This window comes from Mirounga leonina, unplaced genomic scaffold (assembly GCF_011800145.1).
Source record: "Mirounga leonina isolate KUSES-001 unplaced genomic scaffold, KU_Mleo_1.0 Mir_224, whole genome shotgun sequence".
NCBI lineage: Eukaryota > Metazoa > Chordata > Mammalia > Carnivora > Phocidae > Mirounga > Mirounga leonina.
The window spans coordinates 7,275,581-7,301,466 of record NW_023270615.1 but is presented as its reverse complement, the minus strand read 5'-3'; the positions used below and the strand labels follow the sequence as shown (position 1 = coordinate 7,301,466).

The 25,886-nt window shown below is 38.3% G+C and overlaps 1 protein-coding gene across 2 annotated transcripts in view; it reads left to right on the top strand.

The window, feature by feature from the left end:
- The window catches only part of CUNH9orf85 (chromosome unknown C9orf85 homolog), a 74,081-nt gene that overhangs the window by 9,642 nt on the left and 38,553 nt on the right, over nucleotides 1–25,886 (top strand). Inside the window, exon 2 of one of the 2 annotated variants that reach the window (XM_035029059.1) lies at nucleotides 24,572–24,661. The exons of the other annotated variant lie outside the window; for it this stretch is intronic. Within the exon in view, the coding sequence (XP_034884950.1) occupies nucleotides 24,572–24,661 (90 nt within the window). The remainder of the gene's footprint in view (nucleotides 1–24,571; nucleotides 24,662–25,886) is intronic. 2 annotated transcript variants of the gene reach the window in all.

Sequence of the window (25,886 nt, the reverse complement as noted above, 5' to 3'; positions counted from 1 at the left end):
CCAGTGGGTTATTTCAATTTCTTAAGAAAAAAAAACCAGAAAACAAAAAACAACCCTCCTTAGGTGGGTGGAACCCATATTCTTTTCTAGCTTCACCCTATTTCTTTCTTCCTCTCTATGGAAAAGCTCTAGGTTCTCAACTTCTTTACATCCCATGGCTTCCATCCCTGTTCAAACAGTTTTTGTACTCATTCCACTAGAACCCCTCTTGTCAAGTCATTGATGTCTGTATTGCCAAATCCTGGGTTAATAATTGTCTTCATCTCTCTCAGTTGCTTAGTATCATTGCCTCTTGAACACTCATCTGAATTCTGAAATAATTTCTTCATTTGTCTCAGTCCATGGTGTTAAATACCATCTTTATGCTGATACCTTCCACATCTGGAGCTCCAGGCCAACCTTTCTCCTGAGCTGCAGAGTTGTATATTTAGCTACCTACTTGACCTCTATTCTTGAATATAAAAAATGCATCTCAAGTTTAACATGGCAGAGAAAGAACTCTTAATCTTTCTCTCTCAAACCTTTTCCTCCAGTGTTCTCCAACTCTGTAAACAGCCCCATCATTTACCCAGTTCCTCACACCAAAAATATAAGAATCATCCTTGATTTTTGGCCTTTTTCTCACATTCTGTGTTTTTTTTTCTCCTGTGTTTCAATTTATCAGCAAAACTATGAACTGTTAAATTATGTTAATTTTTATAGCCTCATTATGTTCTGGCATATCATTTGTTTACTTGTTTGTCTTATTTATAGTCCACCTGGAATATGATTTTCACCAGGGAAAATATATATTTTTTATATCCTTAATACCTAGACCAGGGGTAGACCAGGGTTTGGTACACAGGAAGTATTCAGTAGGTCGCTGGTGGGTTGAATGAAGTAAATAAATAATTATAACAATGTATTAAATGCTGTGGCAAGGGGAGTACTATAGTAGTTCTGAAAGGAATGGAGGGAAAGGAAATACTTGATACAGTATTATCCTCAAGGAGATAGTACAGCTTGGGGATGAAGGGTCAAGGAAAGGTTGAATGGAATGAGATAGAAGAATGGAATAAAGCAGAAAGGGAGAAGAGTACTGTTGAGTTTGTAGGTTGTGTGTGGGTCAGGAAGTTGAAGGAGTTTAATCTGGAAACAAAATTAAGATCAGGTAAAATTGTTGTTACATTAAATAATCTTTTGAAAACAAGGCTTCTCTTATTCATTTTTGAGGGAAGAGTTCCTGACACATTGAAGGCTCCTCGGTAATGTTTGAATGAATGAGTGAAGGTCCTCTTAAAATGAAGAGAGAAGGGCAAGAAGAGGCTATGAGTCTTTGAAGGTCTTTTTCTAAAACAAGATTATAAGAGGTATTTATGCTTATTGCCAAAATGAACATATTACATTATGTGGTAGCAAAAGCATAAGAATGAAAGCGACTCTTAGGTAATAGTCTCTCTAATTAGAAGCCTGTGGTTGACTAAAATCTTTTTACCAAAAAGGATAGCTGAATGGATTGATCTCAAGCTGTGAATTAAAATTTCAGTACTGTCAATTTAGACCATCATTTTTATAAGTAAATGTGGTCTGTTTTGATTTGGCTTTGATTAGGTAACTTTGAAGAATAAATATATTTTGAAGTGTATATATTGGGTAGGAAAAAAATGCCTTGTCAGTTTTTGTCAGATTTCCTGTGTGAGCGTTTGGATTTTTGGCAAAAGATATCAAGCTCTTGTTCAAGACAGTGGCGGCATGGTGTGGCAGAAAGACCTTGATCTTGGAGTCAGAAGTTTAGGTCACATTCTATGCTATTTACTGGCTGTGTGATCTTGCACAAAGTTTTCAGTCTGTTAGGGTCTTAGTGGGCTTAGCTGTATTGTAAAGATTGAGTAAGGTTTGTAAAAATGCTCACATGGTACCTGGCATGCAGTGTTAAGCATTCTGTAAATGCTAGTCCATTCCTTCATCTTACTAAGATGTTTGTCATGCTCACATGCTACTCCTTCAGTTATTCCTTTCCTGGTTAATCCCACTGGAATGTCTCCCTCCTTCCCTATGGCATTTGTTGTCCTCACCACACATATGGTGTGTGTCATATTAGTTATTAGCATTTATATCTTGGCTTCTTTCCCTTTCTCTCACACATGTGTATACAAATACCATCTATCTCTCAGAGGACAGGGACTCAAGCATTTTTTTTAACTACTCATGGACATATAGCAAGTAGTTCTATGATGTGGGTTGAAAGAATGGAAATCAAGTAATTCTTACTGACATTGTACAATTAATTATTGGTCTGTGTCAATTCACCTGTCTTTATTAAGCCTCTACTATGTACCAAGCACCAGCAAAAAGATAAGTGGGATATGATTCCTTCATTTAGGAATCTCACACTAGTAGCTACTTTAAAAAGTGGAAAAAGGCTAATATGGAGCATTTTCACTTAATAAACTTTTGTTAAAGTATAACATACAAACACACAGGAAAGTGCAAAAATTCTAATAGAGTTCAGTGAATTTTCACGAAGTGAACATAGTCATGTAACCAATACACAGATCAAGAGAATGCTACTTGCCTCTCTTAGTCACTACTACTCTCCTCCTCAGATTTACCATTATCTTGATGCATATGAAATATTTTAAAACAACGTTGAAGTCACAGCTTTTGGAAGCAAAGGGGAGAGAACCATAGGTACCCAGCTGACCATCCTCTCTTTTCAGAGATAGTATTAGTGGGTGTAGAAAAGCATCCTGACGGATAATCTCAACTCTTTAAATATACAATAAAACGTCTTGTAATACTTTTTTGGGCTGAAAGAAATTGGTGTGATTTGGTTTTCCAACAATGATTAACTTGGTCTCTGTTGGATTTTTGGCTTCTAAGAATATCAGGAGTAAATTTGAACTTTCCCATAGCTTTGGAGCTGATTATTTCCACCTCAATCCTAATTCTCTTCTAATTTATCTGTTTATTCATGAGGTTGAATGACATTTTTAGAACTTCATGGTAGACATTTTCTTGGATATTTTATCAAGTTCATTTCTAGTTGGAATAGTTGGGTTTACATTCTAAAGTTAATTATTCACATTGTTCTTTTGAAACTAAATTGTACGACACACTTTCTTTTTTATTTGTTTTTGCTTTGTCAGAGTCTTGTCTCCTTAACAAGGATGTATTTCTTATAGGTGATGGAGTTATGTATGTGTAATAATTTTCAGTGATGCTTTATCAGCAGTAGAATTCTGTTGTACCTTTATATTAATCAGGTCTCGTTTTGAAGGTCATTTGGTGTTGTATGCCATTTATAACATCATGGCTGTGAAATACTAAACTAAGCTGGTGATGATTTTAAATGCTTTGTTGTTCTGGGGTGCCTGGGTGGCTCAGTCGTTAAGCGTCTGCCTTCGGCTCAGGTCATGATCCTGGGGTCCTGGGATTGAGTCCCGCATCAGGCTCCCTGCTCTGCGGGAAGCCTGCTTCTCCCTCTCCCACTCCCCCTGCTTGTGTTCCTGCTCTCTCTGTCTCTGTCAAATAAATAAATAAATCTTAAAAAAAAAATGCTTTGTTGTTCTGTGAAGATTTATATATTATTAAATGCTCAGCCCTCTCTTACCGGGTGGCTGATTTGTTTGTTTTGTAATTACTCATGTCACTGAAGTCATCAATTTGAGTAATATATTTGATATCATGGTATATACTTGTATATGTGAATGTTCTGTGTTACATCATTAACCTTTATCACAAGACATTAGAATAATTTGATGTCATATTTCCCATAAACTTGAAAGCTTATAGGACATAATGCTAGGTCTAGTTTTTTTTTCTTTTAAGATTTATTTTTTTAGAGAGAGGGTGTGAGCAGGGAGAGGGGCGAGGGGAGAGGAAGAGAGAGAATCCTTAAGCAGACTCCCCACTGAGCACTGAGCCCAATGCAGAGCTTGATTGATCCCAAAACCCTGAGATCATGACTTGAGCTGAAATCAAGAGCCATCTGCTTAACTGACTGGGCCACCCAGGCGCTACACTAGATCTAATTTTTAATAGAGTTAGAATAGTCCTCTGGGATAAGTTGTCATCTATTACCAATACATATAAAATAATATTATAGTTACTTTTACATATGTGATGCTATTGCTTTAATTTAAACTCTTATTGAACCATGGGCAGTCCTTTGACCCCCATAGGATGTTTCCAAAGTCAGCTGTTTCCTAGTATACTTAAATTAAAAAACTCCCCCTGGTTTATTGTGGTAATTAACTCTAATCTTAGTGATTCTCTGGACCACCTTTATTAAGGCCTTTTTGCTACCCAGTAAGAAAATGCAGTCAAATTTTACTAAGGCTCTAATTCAAAATGACTGACTGAAAGCATGTGCTTATCTTCCATTTCCCCCAAATTTCAGCGAAATGATGGAAGAAAACAATAAAACTACAGTATTAGAAAACTTTTCAAGCAGAAAAGAACATTAAGGAAAATTAAAATATAAAGTAGATAGGGTTAGACTGATGCAACCAAACAATTTATTAATCTATAATACAATACAGATTGAAGTCAGGATTTTTAGTAAACTCTAGAAAAATGCCAGTATCAGAATGAACAAGATCTGTACCAATCCTTTGTATCAAGTGGCTTTCTCTAACGTTTGCTCTCCAGATAAAGTCAGAAGAACAACTCTCTAAAATGGGGAGATGCCATGAAAGATAAAACAGAACAACATTCCTGATCATTTTTGGCCCCAAAGCTTAACAAGGAACCCCTATACATGGAAGTAATATACTTATTGTACATACTAAAGCAAAAGCTATCAAGCTGTTAATTTTCATCCTGTTAGCCAGAGCCAGGCTGAATTCATTTCCAGAGCAATAGTGATCCTCAGTTCTGCTTTAGTAACCCATCCTATATCTGATTCTGGTTATTCTATACCAGCACTGTCTGGAAGAACTTTCTATGATGATGGAAATGTGCTATATTAGTGCTATCCAATATGGTAGCCATTAGCCACATGTACCTATTGAGTATTTGAAATGTGGACAGTACAGATAAGGAACCAAATTTTACTTTGTTTTATTTTATTTATTTATTTTTTAAAAGATTTTATTTATTCATTCGAGACACAGAGATACAGAGAGAGAGCATGAGCAGGGGGAGAGGCAGAGGGAGAGGGAGAAGAAGGCTCCCCGCTGAGCCAGGAGCCAGACGTGTGGCTCGATCCTAGGACCCTGGGATCATGACCTGAGCCGAAGGCAGACTCTTAACCATCTGAGCCACCCAGGCGCCCCAAGGAACCAAATTTTAATTTAATTTTAATTCAATTGAAATAGCCATATGTGGATAGTGGCTATCATATTGTACAGTACAGATCTACGCCCTCATTTATGTATATGAAGTGCTAAACTTTTTAGGAAAATCAAAACCACGTGATACATGACTGGAAACCCTACTTCCCGTTCCTAGTTAACAGAGGTAACATAAGACACAGAAGAGAACTTTAAAAAGTGTAATTGGTATCCATCCTTAAGCATTCAAAACTTTCAAAATCCAAAAAAAAAAAAAAAAACCTTTCAAAATCCATAAAACAAAGACTGCTGTTAAAAAAGAAACTGGGGCGCCTGGGTGGCTCAGATGGTTAAGCGTCTTTAAAAAAAAGAAAAGCTTATGACATTTCTTTTTTTTTTTTTAAGATTTTATTTATTTATTCATGAGACAGAGAGAGAGAGAGAGAGAGAGAGGCAGGCTCCTTGCAGAGCAGGGAGCCTGATACGGGACTCAATCCCAGGACCCTGGGATCACGACCTGAGCTGAAGGCAGATGCTTAACCGACTGAGCCACCCAGGCGCCCACTTATGACATTTCTTAAAAACTATAACTGTCAGGGCGTCTGGGTGGCTCAGTCGGTTAAGCGGCTGCCTTCAGCTCAGTTTGTGATTCCGGAGTCCCAGGATTGAGCCCCACGTCGGGCTCCCTGCTTAGCAGATAGTCTGCTTTTCCCTCTGCTCCTCACCTCGCTTACTCTCTCTCGCTTGCTTGCTCACTCTCTCAAATAAATAAAATCTTTAAAAACAAAAACAAAAAACTACAACTGTGGTTTCAGAAATGCAAACTTCTTAATAGGATGGCTAAATAGCACTATGTCAGGAATAAAGAGTAATTGAGTGATTTAGTGATTAGTGAATAAAGAGTAATTTAGTGATCAAGCCAGTGGATTCATCCTAAACCTAGTCTGAAAGACCAAAGTGATAAAATGAAATGAAATTTGAGATACAGAGGATTGAGGTAGGAAAGCCACTATGTTTCTAAAGGAAATCTAGAAGCCAAGGAGGAAGAAATGTTAAAAAGGAAGGAAAAAAACCCCACAAATTTCCCAAACTTGAAGAAAATCTTAAGCCTTCAGATAGAAGGGTTCTAGACATATCTTGGTGAAATTTTTGAACTCTGTGACAGAAAGAAATTCCTACTAGCTTCTAGAGAGAGGGAAAAAAGAGGTTACCCATAAAGCGATTATAATTTTGTAGGTGTCAGACTTCCTATCTGCTACTTGTAAAAAAAAAAAAAAAGAAAAAAATAGGGCAAGATCTACAAAGTGCTGTAAGGGAAGTATTTTTTTTTTTTTTTAAAGATTTTATTTATTTATTTGACAGAGAGAGACACAGCGAGAGAGGGAACACAAGCAGGGGGAGTGGGAGAGGGAGAAGCAGGCTCCCCGCAGAGCAGGGAGCCCGATGTGGGACTCGATCCCAGGACCCTGGGATTGCGACCTGAGCTGAAGGCAGTCGCTCAACCAACTGAGCCACCCAGGCGCCCTGTAAGGGAAGTATTTTAAATTAAGAGTCTCTTATGGTTGTCTCCCTCTCTGGTTTCGTCTTGTTTCATTTTTCCCTCCATTACCCTATGATCCTCTGTCTTGTTTCTCAAATTCTTCATATCAGTGAGATCATATGATAATTGTCTCTCTCTGATTGACTTATTTCGCTTAGCCTAATACCCTAGTTCCATCCACGTCTTTGCAAATGGCAAGATTTCATATTTTTTTTTGAAGATTTTAAAAAAATATTTATTTGACAGAGAGCTAGAGAGCACAAGTAGGCAGAGTGGCAGGCAGAGGGAAAGGGAGAAGCAGGCTCTCTGCTGAGCAGGGAGCCCGAGGCGGGGCTTGATTCCAGGACCCTGGGATCATTACCCGGGCCGAAGGCAGCCGCTCAACCGACTGAGCCACCCAGGCGCCCCGGCAAGATTTCATTTTTTGATAGCTGCGTAATACTCCATTGTATATATACACCACATCTTCTTTATCCATTCATCTTTTGACCCAATCCCACATTTTCAGTGCTAGATCATATGAACAAATAATAGGCTCTCAGCGTTTACAACTTTGATAGTGATACTGATTTTATGTGCTATGGTGAGTGCTGTGAATTGTGTAAGAGTGATGAATCACGGACCTGTACCCCTGAAAGAATACATTATATGTTAATAAAAAAAATGTGGGACTTGGGGGCACCTGGCTAGCTCAGTTGGTAGAGCATGCGACTCTTGAGCTCAGGGTTGTGAGTTCCAAACCCCATGTTGGGTGTAGAAATTTAAAAAAAAATAAAATCTTAAAAAAAAGGTGGGGTTTCTCTTCTGTGTAGAAGCAGATATTGAACATCTTATTCTCTAGGTGACTTAATATTCCATTATCACGTTATACACGTTTTAGGAAAGGCTGAAACTCAATGGCCTGTGTGCATATCTGTGCATAGTCTCTCCTGCTTCTGCTTGTGACTGAAGCACATTTCTCTTTTAATACATGGGTGGTAGAAGTACAAGGAAGGAAGATGGGTTGCTTGCTGTTGCTTTAAATTAAGACTGTGTATTACCTTAGACTTTGATCTGATACCTTTTTTTTTTCAAAGATTTTATTTATTTATTTGAGAGAGAGCGCACAAGTGGTGGTGGGGGGGCATGGAGATTCCACATTGATCACCGAGAGCCCTCTGTGGGGCCGATGCTACGATCCCCAGATCACGACCTGAGCCGAAATCACGAGTCTCATGCTTAACAGGCAGAAACATCCAGGTGCCCCGCTTTTTTTTTTTTGCTGATCTGATACCTTTTGAGGACTTACTTAAGATAAATGGTCTTCGAAGACCTAAAATGCAATACTCTATGACACCTTTGCAAATTTGTCGTAATTAGCACATGACTCCCTCACTTTGTCCCATTGGGTTGGGGCTAAATGAAATGATAGTGTTTTTAAATCTGCAAGGCTACCCATTAGCACTGGATCTCTAGTGACTACCCCTCAATCCTAATCTTTCCAAAAGCTCGGTTGGAAGATGCCAGCCAATCTCTTATTTTAAACACCATTTTAACTCTAATAAATATTGTTCACTCTTCAGATTTACTTCATGCCCATCATTTTTGTCTCCCCAACCAAATGTTAAGCACCGTGTGGAAGGGACTGTACATCATAAATCTTCTGAATCCTTGAGATGCCTGGCATAGTGCTGAGTACATTCGAACTCATACTTTTTTGGATTGTTCCTAGAGGCAGCAGAGAGATAATCATAATGCATGCTGTATTTAATTCTAATCCATGACACATTTTATAGTTTGACATGTTGGAAGAAGTCCTAAGCTTGGAGTCAGGGCAGCACCATAGTCTTTTCAGACTCTTGGTGTGGCTACTGAGTCACTCCATAACCATGGGTAAGTTGTATCAACTCTATAAATTAGGATAACAATAAATAACAATACCACCTTCTTGCTTATGCACAGGGATAATGTGAGAAGAAAATGAGAAGCATTAAAGGACAAATTCAGATTTTAAAAATCTATAGAAATAAAATGTAGTAGTGTTTTGTTACAGGTGATTTGCATCTTTCATTCAGGATACACCTTACTTTTATCCCTTAGCTTTTTATATTCTTGTCATCAAAAAATCTTTGTTTTCCTTTTAAGGATGAGAAAATGGGGCATCTGGGTGGCTCACTCGGTTAAATGCCTGCCTTCGGGTCAGGTCATGATCCTGGAGTCCCAGGATCGAGTCCCACATCGGGCTCCCTGCTTGGCGGGGAGTCTGCTTCTCCCTCTGACCCTCCCTGCTCTCATGCTCTCTCTCTCTCATTCTCTCTCTCAAATAAATAAATAAATATCTTAAAAAAAAAAAAGAAAATGTTCTCCACTCAAGTTAGGTAAGTCACAAGTGAATACTGAGCTCTGAACAGAATGAATCATGGCACAAACCTAATATTTTCCTTAAGTGACTTAGCTCCTGAATCAATTATCAGCATATACTGGTTATTGTTATGACATGTTAGTATGACCTGAACAAGGTGACTATCTTTGAAGAAGTTAACTAGCTTCAATATGGTAATTGTCCTCGTATATCTTCCCCCAAGTAAATGACTTACAATATTGACTTATTTTAAAAGGTAAAATCATTTGGTTTGTGGACGTTACTTACCACTTATTATGCTTGAAAGAGTTAATCCATAAAATCCTAAAATACGCTATGAAGAGGAAATGAATATTATCCTTTTTTGTTTAATACACGTTAAACAATGATCAGTCATTTTTGTCTCATTTAAGATCAATAACTTGGGGCATACCATACCAGTTGGACAAGATCTCAAATTGTGACTAACTGTTAATGAGTGCTTATAAAAGCGTCTGTTGCCTCATGACACTACACAGTTGCTGCTTGAATAGGCTTTTTGCGTTCCAATTGTACATAGTTAGTCCATTTGGCTCACCACTTAGTTACCCTTTATTGTTTAGGTCTTAGTGCATTGAAAATCTCTGAGGAGCATGGTAGAAAGTAAATCCTCTTCTTTTAGAACACTGCCTAGCAAAGATAATATTTTCTTTCCTAAGTGAGGTTTTCTTAACTTGGGAATTTCATTTTGTGTTTTTTAAACAAATAATGTATAATACTGCAAGGTTACCTTACAAATAGGCCGGCAGGTTTGGCCCTGTTTGCAAAACAAGATACCAGTGTTAGAATTTTAGTCCAAACAGAGTACAAATTGAAATGTATACTCTGCAATTTTTTTTTTTCTTTTAATATTTAGAAAACCTTGAAAGCTGTAGGGGAACACTTTCTACTTGTAACTTTAGTAGAATGCCCTAAACTAAAAGGCATCTTTTTATGGGTTCTGCCTCTGCTGCTTCTGCTTAATTGTGTGACCTCAAGCAAATCTCTTAATTCTCTGAGCCTTAGGTTTCTCATCTGCAAAATGAAGATAATTATGCCTGCCCTAGCCAAAGGAATGTTCTAAGAATAGCAGCAGAGAGAAATTTTATAAAGGATTAGACATGCGGTTTATAGATTTATGATAGCAGTCTTCTGTGTAAAAATTAGTTTGGTATTATTTTTATAGTGAACACCAAAAATACCTGTTTTATAATAAACCGTGTAAACAAATAACACTTCCCTAGGTATGCTTTTGTCCAGATAACTGAACAAAGTACAGACATGTCCCTTGCACTCACGGACTTGAATAAGCGAAAGAATATTGACTAGGAACTATAAACAACCAGGCAGAGAGTTAAATGATAGGTACAGTAGAAGGTCTCTTGAGAAGATAGAAACTTTACCTCCTTTAATTTTGATAGAGACATTCTGTGTTAGGAGACAGTGTCTCAGGATCTCTCTTCCCTGTCCTTCCCCAAATACTCGTTACTCTTGTTAATTAAGACATTTCCTGGGGTGGCTGTGTGGCTCAGTCGGTTAAGTGTCAGCCTTTGGCTCAGGTCAGGATCCCAGGGTCCTGGGATGGAACCCCGTGTCAGGCTCCCTGCTCAGTGGGGAGTCTTTTCTCCCTCTCCCTCTACCCCTCTCTTTGCTTGTGTGCTCTCTCTTAAGTAAATAAAATCTCTATTAAAAAAAGACATTTCCTGTATTGGGGTGCCTGGCTGGCCCAGTTGAAAGAGTGTGTGACCCTTGATCTCAGGGTCGTGAGCTTGAGCCCCACGTTGGGTGTAGAGATTGCTTAAAATCTTTTTTTTTTAAAGGACATTTCCTGTGTTTGATGATGAGAGTAACACGGGGATGTGAACAGTAGAGGCAGAAAGGAAGGTTGAGAATCACTGATCTAGAAAAAGCCTGATTTCCCAGCATGTCTTTAATTTTAGATTCCCTATTTGAGATTTGGTTTGCCATTTGATTCTATGACTAAGGCAGGGTTAAAACTAAGGATGATTTCCCCCCCCCTTCTTCTTTTTATTATATCTAAATGAGAAGATGGATAGTAGTGGAATCTACTGTGATAATTATTTCACAATATATGTTAATCAAACCATCATGCCTTATGCCTTAAGCTTACACAGTGATGTATGTCAATTATTTCTCAGTAAAACTGGAAAAATAGGGAAGAACAAAGAAGAAATAATTTCCTAATTTTCAAAATGTTTAGATTTGGCTTAAATTCCAGGAATAGGAATAAAGTAGAAACTACTGATACAAATTCTATTTTTCTGACTATGAGGAAGTCAGGGTAGAAAACAGTTTCTGTACAGTGTTGTATCATTGTGAACCGCATCTGAATTAAAGGACATTATACATATGAGTGAGAATCGAGGATAAATTGCATTTTGGGGTGATGTCTTTTGATATAAAATTTAGGAAAGCTTCTTAAATAATAGCTTTTCTGGATTCCTGCTTTATGTCTCTAACATAGCTTTTCCTGTCAGTTCTGAGGTCATTCTGGTGACTTAGGTATGTGATACATTATTCTAGAGAACAAGGAGGCTAGTTGTATCACTATGTGTTTCAAACATTTCTGTCATTCACTTGGTTGGACATCAGAGTGCATCTTCCCAATGAAGTGATGCTCTCGATGGTGAGAGTAGGAATCAGACTGAGATTTAGTTCCTGAAAGAGAGGCAATATGGAATACTGGGGCAGAATATGGTGTTTGGAGTCAGAGGGCTTGGTCTTGAGTCCTGGTTGTATTATTCTGTGCAGCGGTAGGTAGATTATTAAACCTGTCCAGATTTGTTTCATCTATAAAGTAGGAATAATACTATTTATCCCCCAAGGTAATTGTGAGGAAGTGATAACTTAGCTGTAAGTATGGAGTTTTAAGCAGAAGACAGTATATAAATGTCATTTATTATCATCATTTCTTACCGACACTAATGGTGTTTCAACCGTAATAATCATAACTTTCTTTCTGAGGAAAAGTATATCACCTCCTTTGTAGTAGTACTTTCAGTAGCAGAGGTGAGGTAGGGAATATACTCTTCTTTCTAGAAACGTCTACTTCCTTCCGCTGCCTACGACAGCAATTCTTAAACTTTGGCATGCTTAAGGGTCTTCTGGGAAAGCTTGTGTAAGGTGCAGAATCCCAGTTGCCAGAAATTCTCAATCAGTAGTTCTTGGGTTGAGTCCAGGAATCATCATTCTCAACAAGCCTCACAGGCAATTCCGATGTATATGGTCCTCAAACCACACCTGAGACTATTCTGGTATTTACCTTCCCCCATATTTGATAATGCTAGTCTATGTGACTAGCTTTCCAAGGATCACACTCTCTGTTTGCACATTTAGGTCTACCTTGGGAAGGTGGGAGGGGTTGTTTTTCCAGAAGCCCACCCTGTCTGAGTTCCTTCTTGCTCCAGAGCGTACCCACATCCTTCAACCACACGTTCTCAAAGCATAATCCATGCAACAGCTCCTGAGTTACAAAATCAAAATCTCAGGGAGTGGGGCCTGGAAATCTGATTTTATTTTAATTTAATTTAAATTATTTATTAAAGTTTATTTTTAGTAATCTCTATACCCCAACTTGGGGTTCGAACTCACAACGCCAAAATCTAGAGTCACATGCTCTTCTGACTAAGCCAGCTAGGTGCCCCTGGAAATACGATTTTTAAATATGTTTTCCAGTTGGGTCTTATGTACCCTGGAGTTTGAGAACTGACTTAAAAGTCACTCTTCCCCTGGAGTCTTGGCTTTGCTCCAACTCTCTTGTAGTCATCTGTTCTCTTTACTGAATCCAGATAATTTCTGTGTCTTTATTGCCTCCCATGCCTGTGCCCATCTCTATCCCCACTACCACAGCCAAATTTAGTGTTTTAGTATATAATTCTAGGTGACTATAGCAACTTCCTTACTGATCTCCATACTTCCCTCCAGTCTTGTCTTTAATTACACCTTAGGATCCTATCCAATCAGGTCCCTTCCCTATTTAAGAGTCGAAATTCTTTAGCTTAGCAGGCAGTTCCTCTTATAGTTTAGCTCATTCCTCTCCTTCTCATCACACCCTATTGTTCAGCTGTTGTGTTTGCAGTTTCCCAGAAGGGCCATATGCTTTCTCATGCTTCCACAAGGTCTTCCCTGTGTACTGGACTTTGTTAGGTAGAGGATGATCCCAAAGCAATTTCCCCAGTGTCAAAACTGTCTTTTCATTTGCCTGCTTACTTGCTCAAAGGCAAGGACCTTACCTTGCTCTTTTTTCAACCTTGCATCTCTAATATCTCATATGGCCCAGCCATTGTAAGTGTTGTGTACATCTTCTGAATTGAATGAGGTGGGAGATAGTACAGTGGATCTGGGGTGATTGCTTGGAAAGCAAAGCTGGAATGTGAACGAAGAATTAAACTTCAGTATGCATATACTGAGCAAAAGGAGATGCAGTGCAGGCAGAACAAAGACAGGAGGAGGCACGGTGCAATTTCTGTACTACCAGATTGGTTTACTTAGGAGTGCTTAAATGCATAGGGAGGAAAAACAGGAGATAGGACCAGAAACAAAAGTAGGGATCAAATTGCAGAGAGTTCTGAATATCAGTCTTAGGAGTGCCTTAAAGAGTGTAGGTTTCTGGGGCGCCTGGGTGGCTCAGTCGTTAAGCGTTTGCCTTCGGCTCAGGTCATGGTCCCAGGGTCCTGGAATCGAGCCCCGCATTGGGCTCCCAGCCTGTTCCCTCTCTGGCTTGTGTCTCCCTGTCAGATAAATAAATAAAATCTTAAAAAAAAAAAAAGAGTGTAGGTTTCTGACTAGAGGAGAGTTATGGAGAGATGTCCATTAAAACGTAAGTGTTGATGGCTTGGTCTCCTGTTCTCTATCTTCCTCACTCCCAATCCATCTTCATTTGGGATGCTACTTCAGTAATGCAGATCAGAAATAAGGACCTGATATAAGGAAGTGGGGGGATATAAAGTAGAAGACATGGGGACATTGTGGAAAAATTGATTCTGTCAGTATTGGCATTGAAAAGGAGAGCGAGAAGTCCAAGGTGACCTGAGATTTTTGTACTTGTGCCTACAAGAAGACTTTCTAAAGATGAAGTTTGGAACAAAGGAGAAACAGATTCTATTCCTAAGATAGTGATTGCTTTTCAGTTCATGAATTTGAGATATTTCAAGGATTTGCATGAGGAGAAATGTGAATATTGCGCATGCAGTCTGAAATACCAGGACCGCCAGAGAGACAGTAGGACTGGGGACATAGGTTTGGTTATAATCTTTATTGAGTTCCTTGTTGAGGCTGTGGTTACAGGTTCAGTTGACCAAGAGTAAATACATAATGTGGAAAGAAAGGAGCACTGAGCAGGCACCTTGGTTGAAGAGACAGAGATAGAATGAGTGAGTGAGTGAATGCATGAATGGATGACTAAATAAATATTGGGGAATGGATATTTTTAAGGGGTAATCAGAGGAAGAAGCCTTAGCAAAGGATCTTGAGAAGGAGCAAATGGAGTTGGGGTTATGATCCTACTTTGTAAGGTCTTTTTTTCAGGAAAGACAAAAATTATTTTTAGATAAAACCATTGACATTTTGATCTTTTATAGCAAAATTTTGAGGAAGAGAAGACTTACTTCCCATAGAACTGCTCTGATAGTAAGGCTATTTATTTCTATTTATTTATTTATAAAGATTTTATTTATTTATTTGACAGAGAGAGGCACAGCGAGAGAAGGAACACAAGCAGGGGGGTGGGAGAGGGAGAAGCAGGCTTCCCGCCAAGCAGGGAGCCCGATGCGGGGCTCGATCCTAGGACCCTGGGGTCATGACCGGAGCCGAAGGCAGACGCTGAACGACTGAGCCACCCAGGCGCCCCTATTTATTTCTATTTAGAGAAGTTGTTCTTGGGTTACTTAATTACTAAAAATGTCCCATACTTAATAATGAAGATGGCTCAAAGATACCTGGCATCACATTATCTTAAAATATTAAGTGCCCACGTTTTAATTAGAAGGCAAATCTCTCTTGTTGCCAGGAGATTATTCTTTCTAATGTTCTGCTTATCATTTGTTTTTAGCATTGTGTTGTGGGTCCTTCCATAAAAATATTTTTTTAACATGATAACATGTCCTCCCAAATTGTGCCTTTTCAAACAAAATGGACAGAATTAAAAATCTTCATACCAGAGTACTCTTTGTTGCAACTGACTACACCTTTTTAAAGCTGTGATTGAGGGGTGCCTGGGTGGCTCAGTTGGATAAGCATCTGCCTTCTGCACAGGTCATGATACCAGCATCCTGGGATCAAATCCTGCATGGGGCTCCCTGCTCAGCAGGAAGTCTGCTTCTCCCTCTCCCTCTGCCCCTCCCCGCTGCTCGCTCACTCTCTCTCAAATAAATAAATAAAATCTTAAAAAAAAAAAAGATGTCATTGATCAGTTTAACAATGCAGTTTTGGTTGTTAGTATCTTTTAGAAATATTTGCTTGTTAAAATGCACAGCATTAACTTATTTTAATTTTTCTTAGAGTAAATGAGTAAATATACTTTGGGAAAAATGCTTTTTTAAATAGGTTTCTCTAACTGCCAGAAGATATTGCAACAGCATGTTTCTGCCTGTAAGCAGGTGTGACTCCACTTAAGTGTCTGTTTGTATTAGGTTTGTGAGTGAAAATCTGGGTAGTTTGCTTGGCTGCTGAAATAAATCAGTAGGTAGCTTGGGTAGTTTGTACACAGGCCCTCTCTGTATAATTCCAACGGACAATAGCTCTAGCCACTTATTGAGAGAATAGTCCTCTGTTTGGGATGATCCGGACTCATTTTATATTCAGTGTTTGGATGAAAATGGAATTGTTTATTTTCGCAGATGTCACTTGTTAAAGATTCCAGCAGTAACAAAGTGGGAAAGGGACTCAAATATTATTTCTTGACTATAAAAAGCTTATATTGTAAGTTTATTGAGTAAGAGGACCAGTTTGAGTATTTCTTTCTTTCTTTTTTTAAGATTTTGTTTTTTTATTTGACAGAGAGAGACAGCAAGAGAGGGAACACAAGCAGGGGGAGTGGGAGAGGGAGAAGCAGGCTTCCTGCGGAGCAGGGAGCCTGATGCAGGGCTTGATCCCAGGACCCTGGGATCATGACCTGAGCCGAAGGCAGATGCTTAATGACTGAGCCACCCAGGCTCCCCAGTTTGAGTATTTCTCATGTATATTTTCACTTCTCTCAGTTTGGTATTGATTCTTTAAGGACTTATGATTAATGTAGAGTGAATGGGAGGAGGATGGAGTAGACTTTGGGGAAGAAAATTAATTATTTTAGCTATTAGTAGATACCCCACTTTATGCTTTAGGTATCTTTTTGGTTTGTTTGTTTAGTTTTGGTTTGGTTTTTGAAAGAGAGAGAGAGCATGTGAATGTGTGCGCATGAGGGGAGGGAGGGACAGAGGGAGGGAGAGAATCCCTAGTGGACTCTATGCCCAGTGTGAAGCCCTACCCAGAGATCATGACCTGAGCTGAAATCAAGAGTCAGAAACTCAACCTACTGAGCCACCCAGGTGCCCTATTTTTTTTTTCTCCTTTTCTTTTTCTTTTGTTTTTTGTTGTTTTGGTTTTGGGGGTTTTTTTAGTGTTTTTTTTTTATTTTATTTTACTTTTTTTTAGTAATTTCTATACCCAGTATGTGGCTCAAACTCATGATCCTAAGATTAAGAGTTGCTCACTCTTCTGGCTAAGCCAGCCAGGTTCCCCTTGCTTTAGGTATCTTTTAATTAGAATTTTATATAGTAAAAAATCAAATATTGGTAACTCAGATATATATTTGATATATGTATGTATATAAAGTATTTTAGAACCCTAGAGTACTATTTTACTTAAAGGAGACTTGTCCTGAATTTTTTGTGAAAAATCATAAATGTTGGTAGCTAATCTGTAATTAGCTATATTAGACAAATGGTTTCCTAAAAAGAAGTAAGCCTATAGTAACTTTTGTTTTATATTTTTCCTTAAATGACAGTAAAACCAGTTTTACTATCAGAATGCACTTCAAAAGTATTTCTAAGCTATTTATATGACCAGCTCATTTTGTGAAATAATAAAATACATAAAAATAGTAAGACTCAGTGACTTAATCCAAATAAGGTATTTCTGAGAGTAGTGGACATTCAAACTTATTACTTCTTTATCACACTAAAAAAAGTTTGTAGATTTGAAAGTTTGAAGTCACTAGAACTCAGTATTGATATCCTGGATGACATATTAGTGGTGGTCTAAATGTGATACTAAGTTGATTATAGCAGGAGTATTTTTTTTTAAGACTTTATTTTTTTGACAGGGAGTGGGACAGAGAGCAGGAGAGAAAGTGAGAGAAAACACAAGCAGGGGGAGCACCAGAGGGAGAGGGAGAAGCAGACTCCCCCCTGAGCAAGGAGCCAGATGCAGGACTCAGTCCTAGGACCCTGGGATCATGACCTGAGCCGAAGGCAGATGCTTAACCAATTGAGCCCCCCAGGCAGCCCACAAGAGTATTTTTTAATTCCCTTTTTGAAAAGAAAAATGGCAGTATTTTCTATTCTTTTTAAAATAATAACCACCTGGATAAAAAGGCAAAGCAAATTTTTATAGGCAATATTAGGAACATTTACTTCAATATCCACGTAATTATATACTTGATTCAAGAAAGGAACAATTAGGGACACTTGGCTGGCTCAGTTGGTGGAGTGGTCACTCTTGATCTTGGGGTAGTGAGTTCAAGCCTCATGTTGAGTGTGAAGCCTACTTAAAATAAAAATTAAATATATATATATTAAAAAAAATAAGGGACAGTTATTCTTTACTGTGAGTTTTTACCTCTGATAAAATTCCTGTTATTTTATTTTATTTTTTTTAAAGATTTTATTTATTTATTTGAGAGAGAGAGAATGAGAGAGAGCACATGAGAGGGGGGAGGGCCAGAGGCAGAAGCAGGCTCCCTGCCGAGCAGGGAGCCCGATGCGGGACTCGATCCAGGGACTCCAGGATCATGACCTGAGCCGAAGGCAGTCGCTTACCCAACTGAGCCACCCAGGCGCCCAAAATTCCTGTTATTTTTACTCTTTTGTTGAAATGGGACCAGAATTTATATGTAAATATAATGTGATGAGAATTTGCAAGTTCATTAGACATTTCCTGATGTTTATAAAATAATATGTTAAAAATATGTATATTCAGGGGAGCCTGGCTGGCTCAGTTGGTAGAGTGTGCAACTCTTGATCTTGGGGTTATGAGTTCAAGCCCCACATTGGCGTAGAGGTTACTTTAAAAAATATTTACATATCTATATCTATATTTAGTCAGGAATTGGAGACAACCGAATTGTCAAATAATAAGAAATAGGTTAAGTAAGTGACTGTACTACTCAGAGAATATAATGTAGTCAATAAAAACAAGCTTTCAAAATATATATTAATATGAAAAAAATAATGACAAGTTATAAAGCAACATGTACAGAAAAAAACGCAAAGTTTTATAAATATACTTAAAAGGCTGGAAATTATAGAATCTGAGTGATGGACTTTTCTTTTTTTCTTTATCTGTATTATAACATTTCTCTAATATGACTATTTAGATATAAATGCTCATATTGTTTTAAATCTATAAAATTGATCAGTAAAGTTATTTTTCATCTACAAAGGTAATTCCTATCATAAGAAAACCGTATAATCTAGTATACCATTGTTAATACACAGTAGGGAAAAGTATTAAAGGGAAAGAACCACTGTAGTTGCAAAACTAAGCAGTAAGAAGATGAACAAAGTTACAGACTGCTGGACAGGATACAAAAGGGTTTTCCATGTAAAGTTTGAACTCTGTCTTCTCCGCTGTCCCATTTCATATTTATCCACTTGAAAGGTTGAGTCCTAAAAGTGTTCTGTAAAATACTTTTAAACATGTAAATGTACTTTTAACATTTAAAAATAGGATTTGAGCTTATTCTACAAGATTTTTAATATTCTATTCTTCTAAGATATGTAAAGTCTTTATTCCTATTTTAAGTCTTTTTAACCCTTGCACGTGATTCTCTAGCAACTGAGTTAGACACCAATGCCAGAGAAAGGCATTATAAGAGAAAACCCAAAACAACTATGGGCCAAAATCTCTCATTGAATTTAGACACAAAAATTTCAACAAAATATTAGCATATTGTATTCACCAATAAGTAAAAATACAATACATCACAGACAAGTGGGGCTTATCTCAGGAATGCAATGCTCATTGTTTGGAAGATTCAATGCTGTTGAGATGTCAGTTCTCCCCCAATGTTATTCATAGTTTCAGTGTAATCCTAATCACAATCATAGCTTTTTTATCAAAATCAACAGATCAAAATGTTTATGGAAAAGCAAAGGAACTAGAATAGTCAAAACAATTTTGAAAAAGAACAGAGTTGGAGGATGCACAGTACTAATTTCAAGACCCTAAAGCAACACTAATCAAGACAAGGTGGTATGGGTGAAAGAGTACTACAGATTAATGTGATAGAATGGACGCACACATACTAAATTTTTGACAAGGATACAAATGCAATGTAGTGGTGTTGGAACGTGGACATCCATATTTAATTTATTTTTAATTTTTTAAAAGATCTTATTTATTTGACAGAGAGAGAGAGTGCGTGCACAGGCAGAGGGAGTGGCAGGCAGGACTTGATCCCAGGACTCTGGGATCATGACCTGAGCCAAAGGCAGCCACTTAACCGACAAGCCACCCAGGCATCACCCATATTTAATTTAAAATGAACCTCTACTAGTGTTTTGCACCATGTAGAAAAATTAATTCAAAATGGATCATAGATTTAATGTAAAACCTAAAATTACTAAACTTCTAAGTCAAAAATATAGGTAAACATCTTCATGATTCTTCAAAGACTTCTTAGATTTGACACAAAATGCAAGGTCTATAAAAAAAATTGAATAAGTAAGCTCTACGCGTCTTTCTATAATAATGAGTTGTTCTTCATTGAAATTACAAAATTCTTCTCTTAGAAAAGCACTGTTAAGATAATGAAAATAAAAGCACAGATTGGGAGAATATATTTGCAAAACACATTATCAAGAATATATACAGAACCCTCCTCATATCTTAATAATTAGAAAATGAACAACTCAATTGAAAACAACAGGCAAAAGATTTGAATAGACACTAAGGAAAATACATGATGGCAAGTAAGCACATGAAAAGATGTTCAACATTATTAATTATTAAGGAGATGCAAATTAAAGCCATAACGAGATAATATTATACACTTACTCTAATGGCTAAAATAAAAAATATTTACCATTTCAAATACTAGAAATGATGTGGAAAAACTGGATCTTTATACATGGTTAGTGGGAATGGAAAATGGTATAGCCACTTTGAAAAAGTATTAGTTTTTTTTTTTTTTAAGATTTTATTTATTTATTTGAGAGAGAGAGAGCACAAGTTCAGGGAGCAGCAGGAGAGGGAGAAGAAGCAGGCTCCCCGTTGAGCAGGTAACCTGATGTGGGACTCAATCCTAGGATCATGGTAAAATGACCTGAGCCGAAGGCAGACACTTAACCAAATGAGCCACCCAGGTGCCCCCAAAAAGCATTAATTTCTTATAAAATTAAGCAGAGGGGCACCTGGGTGGCTAGGTGGGCTGAGCATCCAGCTCTTGGTTTCAGCTCAGGTCATGGTCTTGGGCTCTGGAATGGAGCTCTGTGTCTGGCTCCGTGCTCAGCAGGGAGTCGGCTTGAGATTCTCTCCCTCTGCCCCACCCCCTGCTCGTGCTCATGTTCTCTCTCTCTCTCAAATAAATAAATAAATCTTAAAAAACAAAACAAAATAAAAAGAGGGGCGCCTAGGTGACTCAGTTGTTGGGCATCTGCCTTTGGCTCAGGTCATGATCCCAGGGTCCTGGGATCGAGCCCCGCATTGGGTTCCCTGCTCAGTGGGAGGCCTGCTTCTCCCTCTCCCACTCCCCTTGCTTGTGTTCCTTCTCTCGCTGTGTCTCTCTCTGTCAAATAAATAAATAAAATCTTAATTAAAAAAAAAAGAAAAAAGTTAAGCAAAAAACTGTCACAGGGACAGCTTGGGTAGGCTTTTGACTCTTCAGTTCAGGTCATGATCTTAGTTAGGGTCATGAAATTGAGCCCTGCATCAGGCTCCATGCTCAGTGCAGAGTCTGCTTGAAATTCTCTCTCCCTCTTCCTTTGCCCCTCCCCCTACTTATGAAGGAATGTGCTCTCTTTCAAATAAATAAATAAATAAAAATTTTAAAGCAAAAAAAAAATGTTACACAATCCAACAATATTATTCTTAGGTATTAACCTAAAAGAAATAAAAAATGTCTACACAAAAACTCGTATGCTAATATTACTACCCAAAACTAGAAACAACTCAGAATGTCCTTCAAATGGTGAATGAATACATGTTATTACAGCACATCTATACAGTGGAGTGCCATTCACCAATAAAAAGGCATGAACTCTGCAAATAGCTGTATACTTTATCCATATTCCATTTATATGACATTCTAAAAAAGGCAAAACTATAGGAACATCGGGCTCCCTGCTCCGCGGGAAGCCTGCTTCTCCCTCTCCCACTCCCCTGCTTGTGTTCCCTCTTGCTGTGTCTCTCTCTGTCAAGTAAATAAATAAAATCTTAAAAAAAAAAAAAAAATCAGCATTGCCTGGGGACTGGTAGAAGGGATTGACAACAAAGGGCCATGAGACAACTTTTTAGAGTAATGAAAATATTCTATATTTTGGTTGTCAGATTCATACAACTATACATCTAAAAAGCGCAGATTTTATTATATGTATATATAATATATGCATTGTACCTCAAAACTGACTTCAGCTGGTAACCATTTTATTCTTATTTTTTTAATTATTTTTTTGAGTTTATTTAGTTATTTTTGTAATCTCTACACTCAACGTGGGGCTCCAACTCATGACCCTGGGATCAAGAGTCACATGTCCTTGTATCATATGATCTCACTGATATGAGGAATTCTTAATCACAGGAATCAAACTGAGGGTTGTTGGAGTGGGGGGTGGGGTGGGAGGGATGGGGTGACTAGGTGATAGACACTGGGGAGGGTATGTGCTCTGGTAAGCGCTGTGAATTGTGCAAGACTGTTGAATCTCAGATCTGTACCTCTGAAACAAATAATGCAATATATGTTGAGAAAAAAAAAAAAAGAAGAAGAAGAAGAGGAAGGTAGCGGGAGGGGAAGAATGAAGCGGGGGAAATCGGAGGGGGAGACGAACCATGAAAGACGATGGACTCTGAAAAACAAACAGGGTTCTAGAGGGGAGGGGGGTGGGAGGATGGGTTGGCCTGGTGGTGGGTATTGAGGAGGGCACATTCTGCATGGAGCACTGGGTGTTATGCACAAACAATGAATCATGGAACACTTCATCTAAAACTAATGATGTAATGTATGGGGATTAACATAAGAATAAAAAATAAAAAAAAAATAGCAAAAAAAAAAAAGAGTCACATGTCCTTCTGACTGAGCCAGCCAGGCACCCCCAGCTGGTAACTTTTTTTTTTAAGATTTTATTTATTTATTTATTTATCTATTTATTTATTTAGTGCAAGTTGGGGGAGAGGGAGAGGGAGATAGAGAATCTCAAGCAGACTCCACACTGAGCACAGAGCCCAACGTTTGGCTCTGTCTCATGACCCTGAGATCATGACCTGAGCTGAAATCAAGAGTGGGACACTCAACTGACTGAGCCACCCAGGTACCCCCTAGCTGGTAACCTTTTTAAAAAATTTAATGAATGTACAAAGAATGATACGAGTTAACATTTACAATGATTGATTCAGGAGCACCTGGCTGGCTCAGTCAGTAGAGCATGCGACCCCTGATACCAGGGTTGTGAGTTCAAGCCCTGCATTAGGCGTAGAGCGAGCTTAGTTAACTTACCAAATAAATAAGTGAATAGATAAAATAATTGATTCAGGCAAAGGGTCTTGAATGGGTGCTAAACCATGAGATGAAATGTATTGTGGAACAGTATATTGGCATGACCCGCATAGGTTATTGGTAATCTTTATAATTGGAGGAGATTAGAGGAGTCACCATCTTAACCAAATCAAATTTCATATCCCTGACTAGGTGAGAACTGGACATTTTGTGCCTCCTGTGGGGGAGTAATATGAAGTGTGCAGCAATAGCAAATATGAACTACTCTTATCAAAAAATGTTACACCTGGATCTAAGCAAGCCTTTAAACCTAACTTCCATTTTATGGAAGTATGATAAAGCAACGAGTTAAATTACACCGTGAATAAACAATCAGACATATGCAGAATGTGGGATGTTTTCAAAGACCACTTGCCTGCTATTTTCAAAAATATTAGTACAGTAGAGGATAAAAGAGGGAAATCCTGGGACGCCTGGGTGTCTCAGTCAGTTAAGCGTCTGACTCTTGATTTTGGCTCAGGTCGTGATCTTAGGGTTGTGAGATCGAGCCCTCTGTCATTGGGCTTTGTGCTGGGCATGAAGCCTGCTTAAGGTTCTCTCTCTCTCCTTTCCCTCTGCCCCTCCCCCTTAATCTCTGTCTCTTAAAAAAAAGAAAAAAAAAAAGAAATCCTTTTAGAACAGAAGAAAGATAACCATTGAACAGTACTTGAATACTGATTTAGAGGGCAGGGGGCAGGTGAGGAAATTTCAGTGTAGACTGGCTACAGTCAATGACATAGAGAGTTATTTTTCATTTTTTCTGAAGTGTAACAGTAGTGTGGTTAATTAAGAGAAAGTATTTCTAGGATATATATGATTAAGAGGTAAAGCATCCTGGGCGCCTGGGTGGCTCAGTCGGTTAAACGACTGCCTTCGGCTCAGGTCATGATCCTGGAGTCCCGGGATCGAGTCCCGCATCGGGCTCCCTGCTTTGCAGGGAGTCTGCTTCTCCCTCTGACCCTCCCCCCCTCATGCTCTCTCTATCTCATTCTCTCTCAAATAAATAAAATCTTTAAAAAAAAAAAAAAAGAGGTAAAGCATCCTGATGTCTGCAGCTTAGTGTAAGTGTACACACACATAGAAAACAGGTTAAAAAATGTTAAGAGCTGTTTCTAGATAACATGTATATGGCTATGCATTAGTATTGTTTTAACTTCTTTCTGCATGTTTGAAATTTTTCATAATAGAGGTGGATGTTTTTAGAACTCGGTTAAGAGAAATACTACGTATGATGACCTTATTATATGTGGTGCATTCCTGTAGGTCCTATTAATATCAGGCATCTGTACATACATTGTACCCCCGAGAACAACTTTTACCGAACTGTGTTTTACATTATGTAACACCAGACTACTTGGAGAACCCTGGTAGAAAACAGCTCTGTGAAATGCTTTATATTGTAAGGGTGTTGTTGAGAGCATGGCTTACTGTATCATATGGGGTTCTTTCAGGGAAAGACCAGATTTTGGGTTTCGGTAACCAGAATAGTTGTACTACTTCCAAGAAACTGGATTTTGGGCATGTTACAGGTATTGAAGCAGGTAAGGGAATGGAGCTCATGTTTTACTGGCTGCTAGAAAGCTTGGATTTCACTCGTGGTCCATCTCTAGCAAGTACACTTTCCAGCTGCACTCCTGAGTGCTTCATCATTTTCCTTGCCTGCCTTCATTTTCCCTTAAATATGATTCCCTCATCTGTTTTTGGCTGTATTGATTTTGTTTTTTTTTAAAGGTTTTATTTATTTATTTGTCAGAGAGGGAGCACAAGCTGGGGGAATGACAGGCAGAGGGAGAAGCAGGCTCCTTGCTGAGCAGGGAGCCAGACACGGGGCTCCATCCCAGGACCCGGGGATCATGACCTGAGCCAAAGGCAGATGCTTAACCGACTGAGCCACCCAAGTGTCCCGGTTGTACTGATTTTGAAGATACTTTATGCCCAACCTTGTTCTGGCCATATTAAAAGGATTTAAAACAAAATAGTTTATGATTTGAAAGTCACAACCTAAAAGAGATTTTGGGGGCGCCTAGGTGGCTCAGTGGGTTAAGCGACTACCTTTGGCTCAGGTCATGATCCTGGAGTCCTGGGATCAAGTCCCACCTCAGGCTCCCAGCTCAGTGGGGAGCCTGCTTCTCCCTCTGACCCTCTCCCCTCTCATGCTGTTTCTCTCTCTCTCTCTCTCTCAAATAAATAAATAAATAAATAAAATCTAAAAAAAAAAAGACAGATTTTTAATGTTATTATTATTAATCATATAAGTTCTTGCTCCCAAATCTAGAGATCCTTTATCCTCTAGCCAAATTTAGAATAAGGGAATATTAATAGAAAATTTAAAAAATATGTACCTTTAAGTATAAATAGGATATAAAAATCCTATTTTCTGGAGTAATACTGTTGTAGCTATATTAGCTCGAGAACCTTATTTTGGGGGAAGGGGTAATGCAGGGGGAAGAACAAGGCCATTTCTTGGATATGGATTTTCAGCGGCAGTTAGAATTGGCATTTTCCTTGACTTTAATTTAGTTTTTTAATTCTTTTTTTTTTCAATTAATGAAGGGAAGTAAAATATACCATTGTTTACCATTAGCATTTCTGAAAGAAAGAAGTACCAAAAAGAAATCCTAATGAAAAATTATTAGTTGTTCTTGAGTGGTATTCAAATTCCTTTCCCCCATAATAGTATCTTCCTTCTGTTAAAGGGTACTTTATATTTTATAAAGTATTTTTCAGTATCAGCCTGTTGATACAGATATTATATTTGCAGTTTGC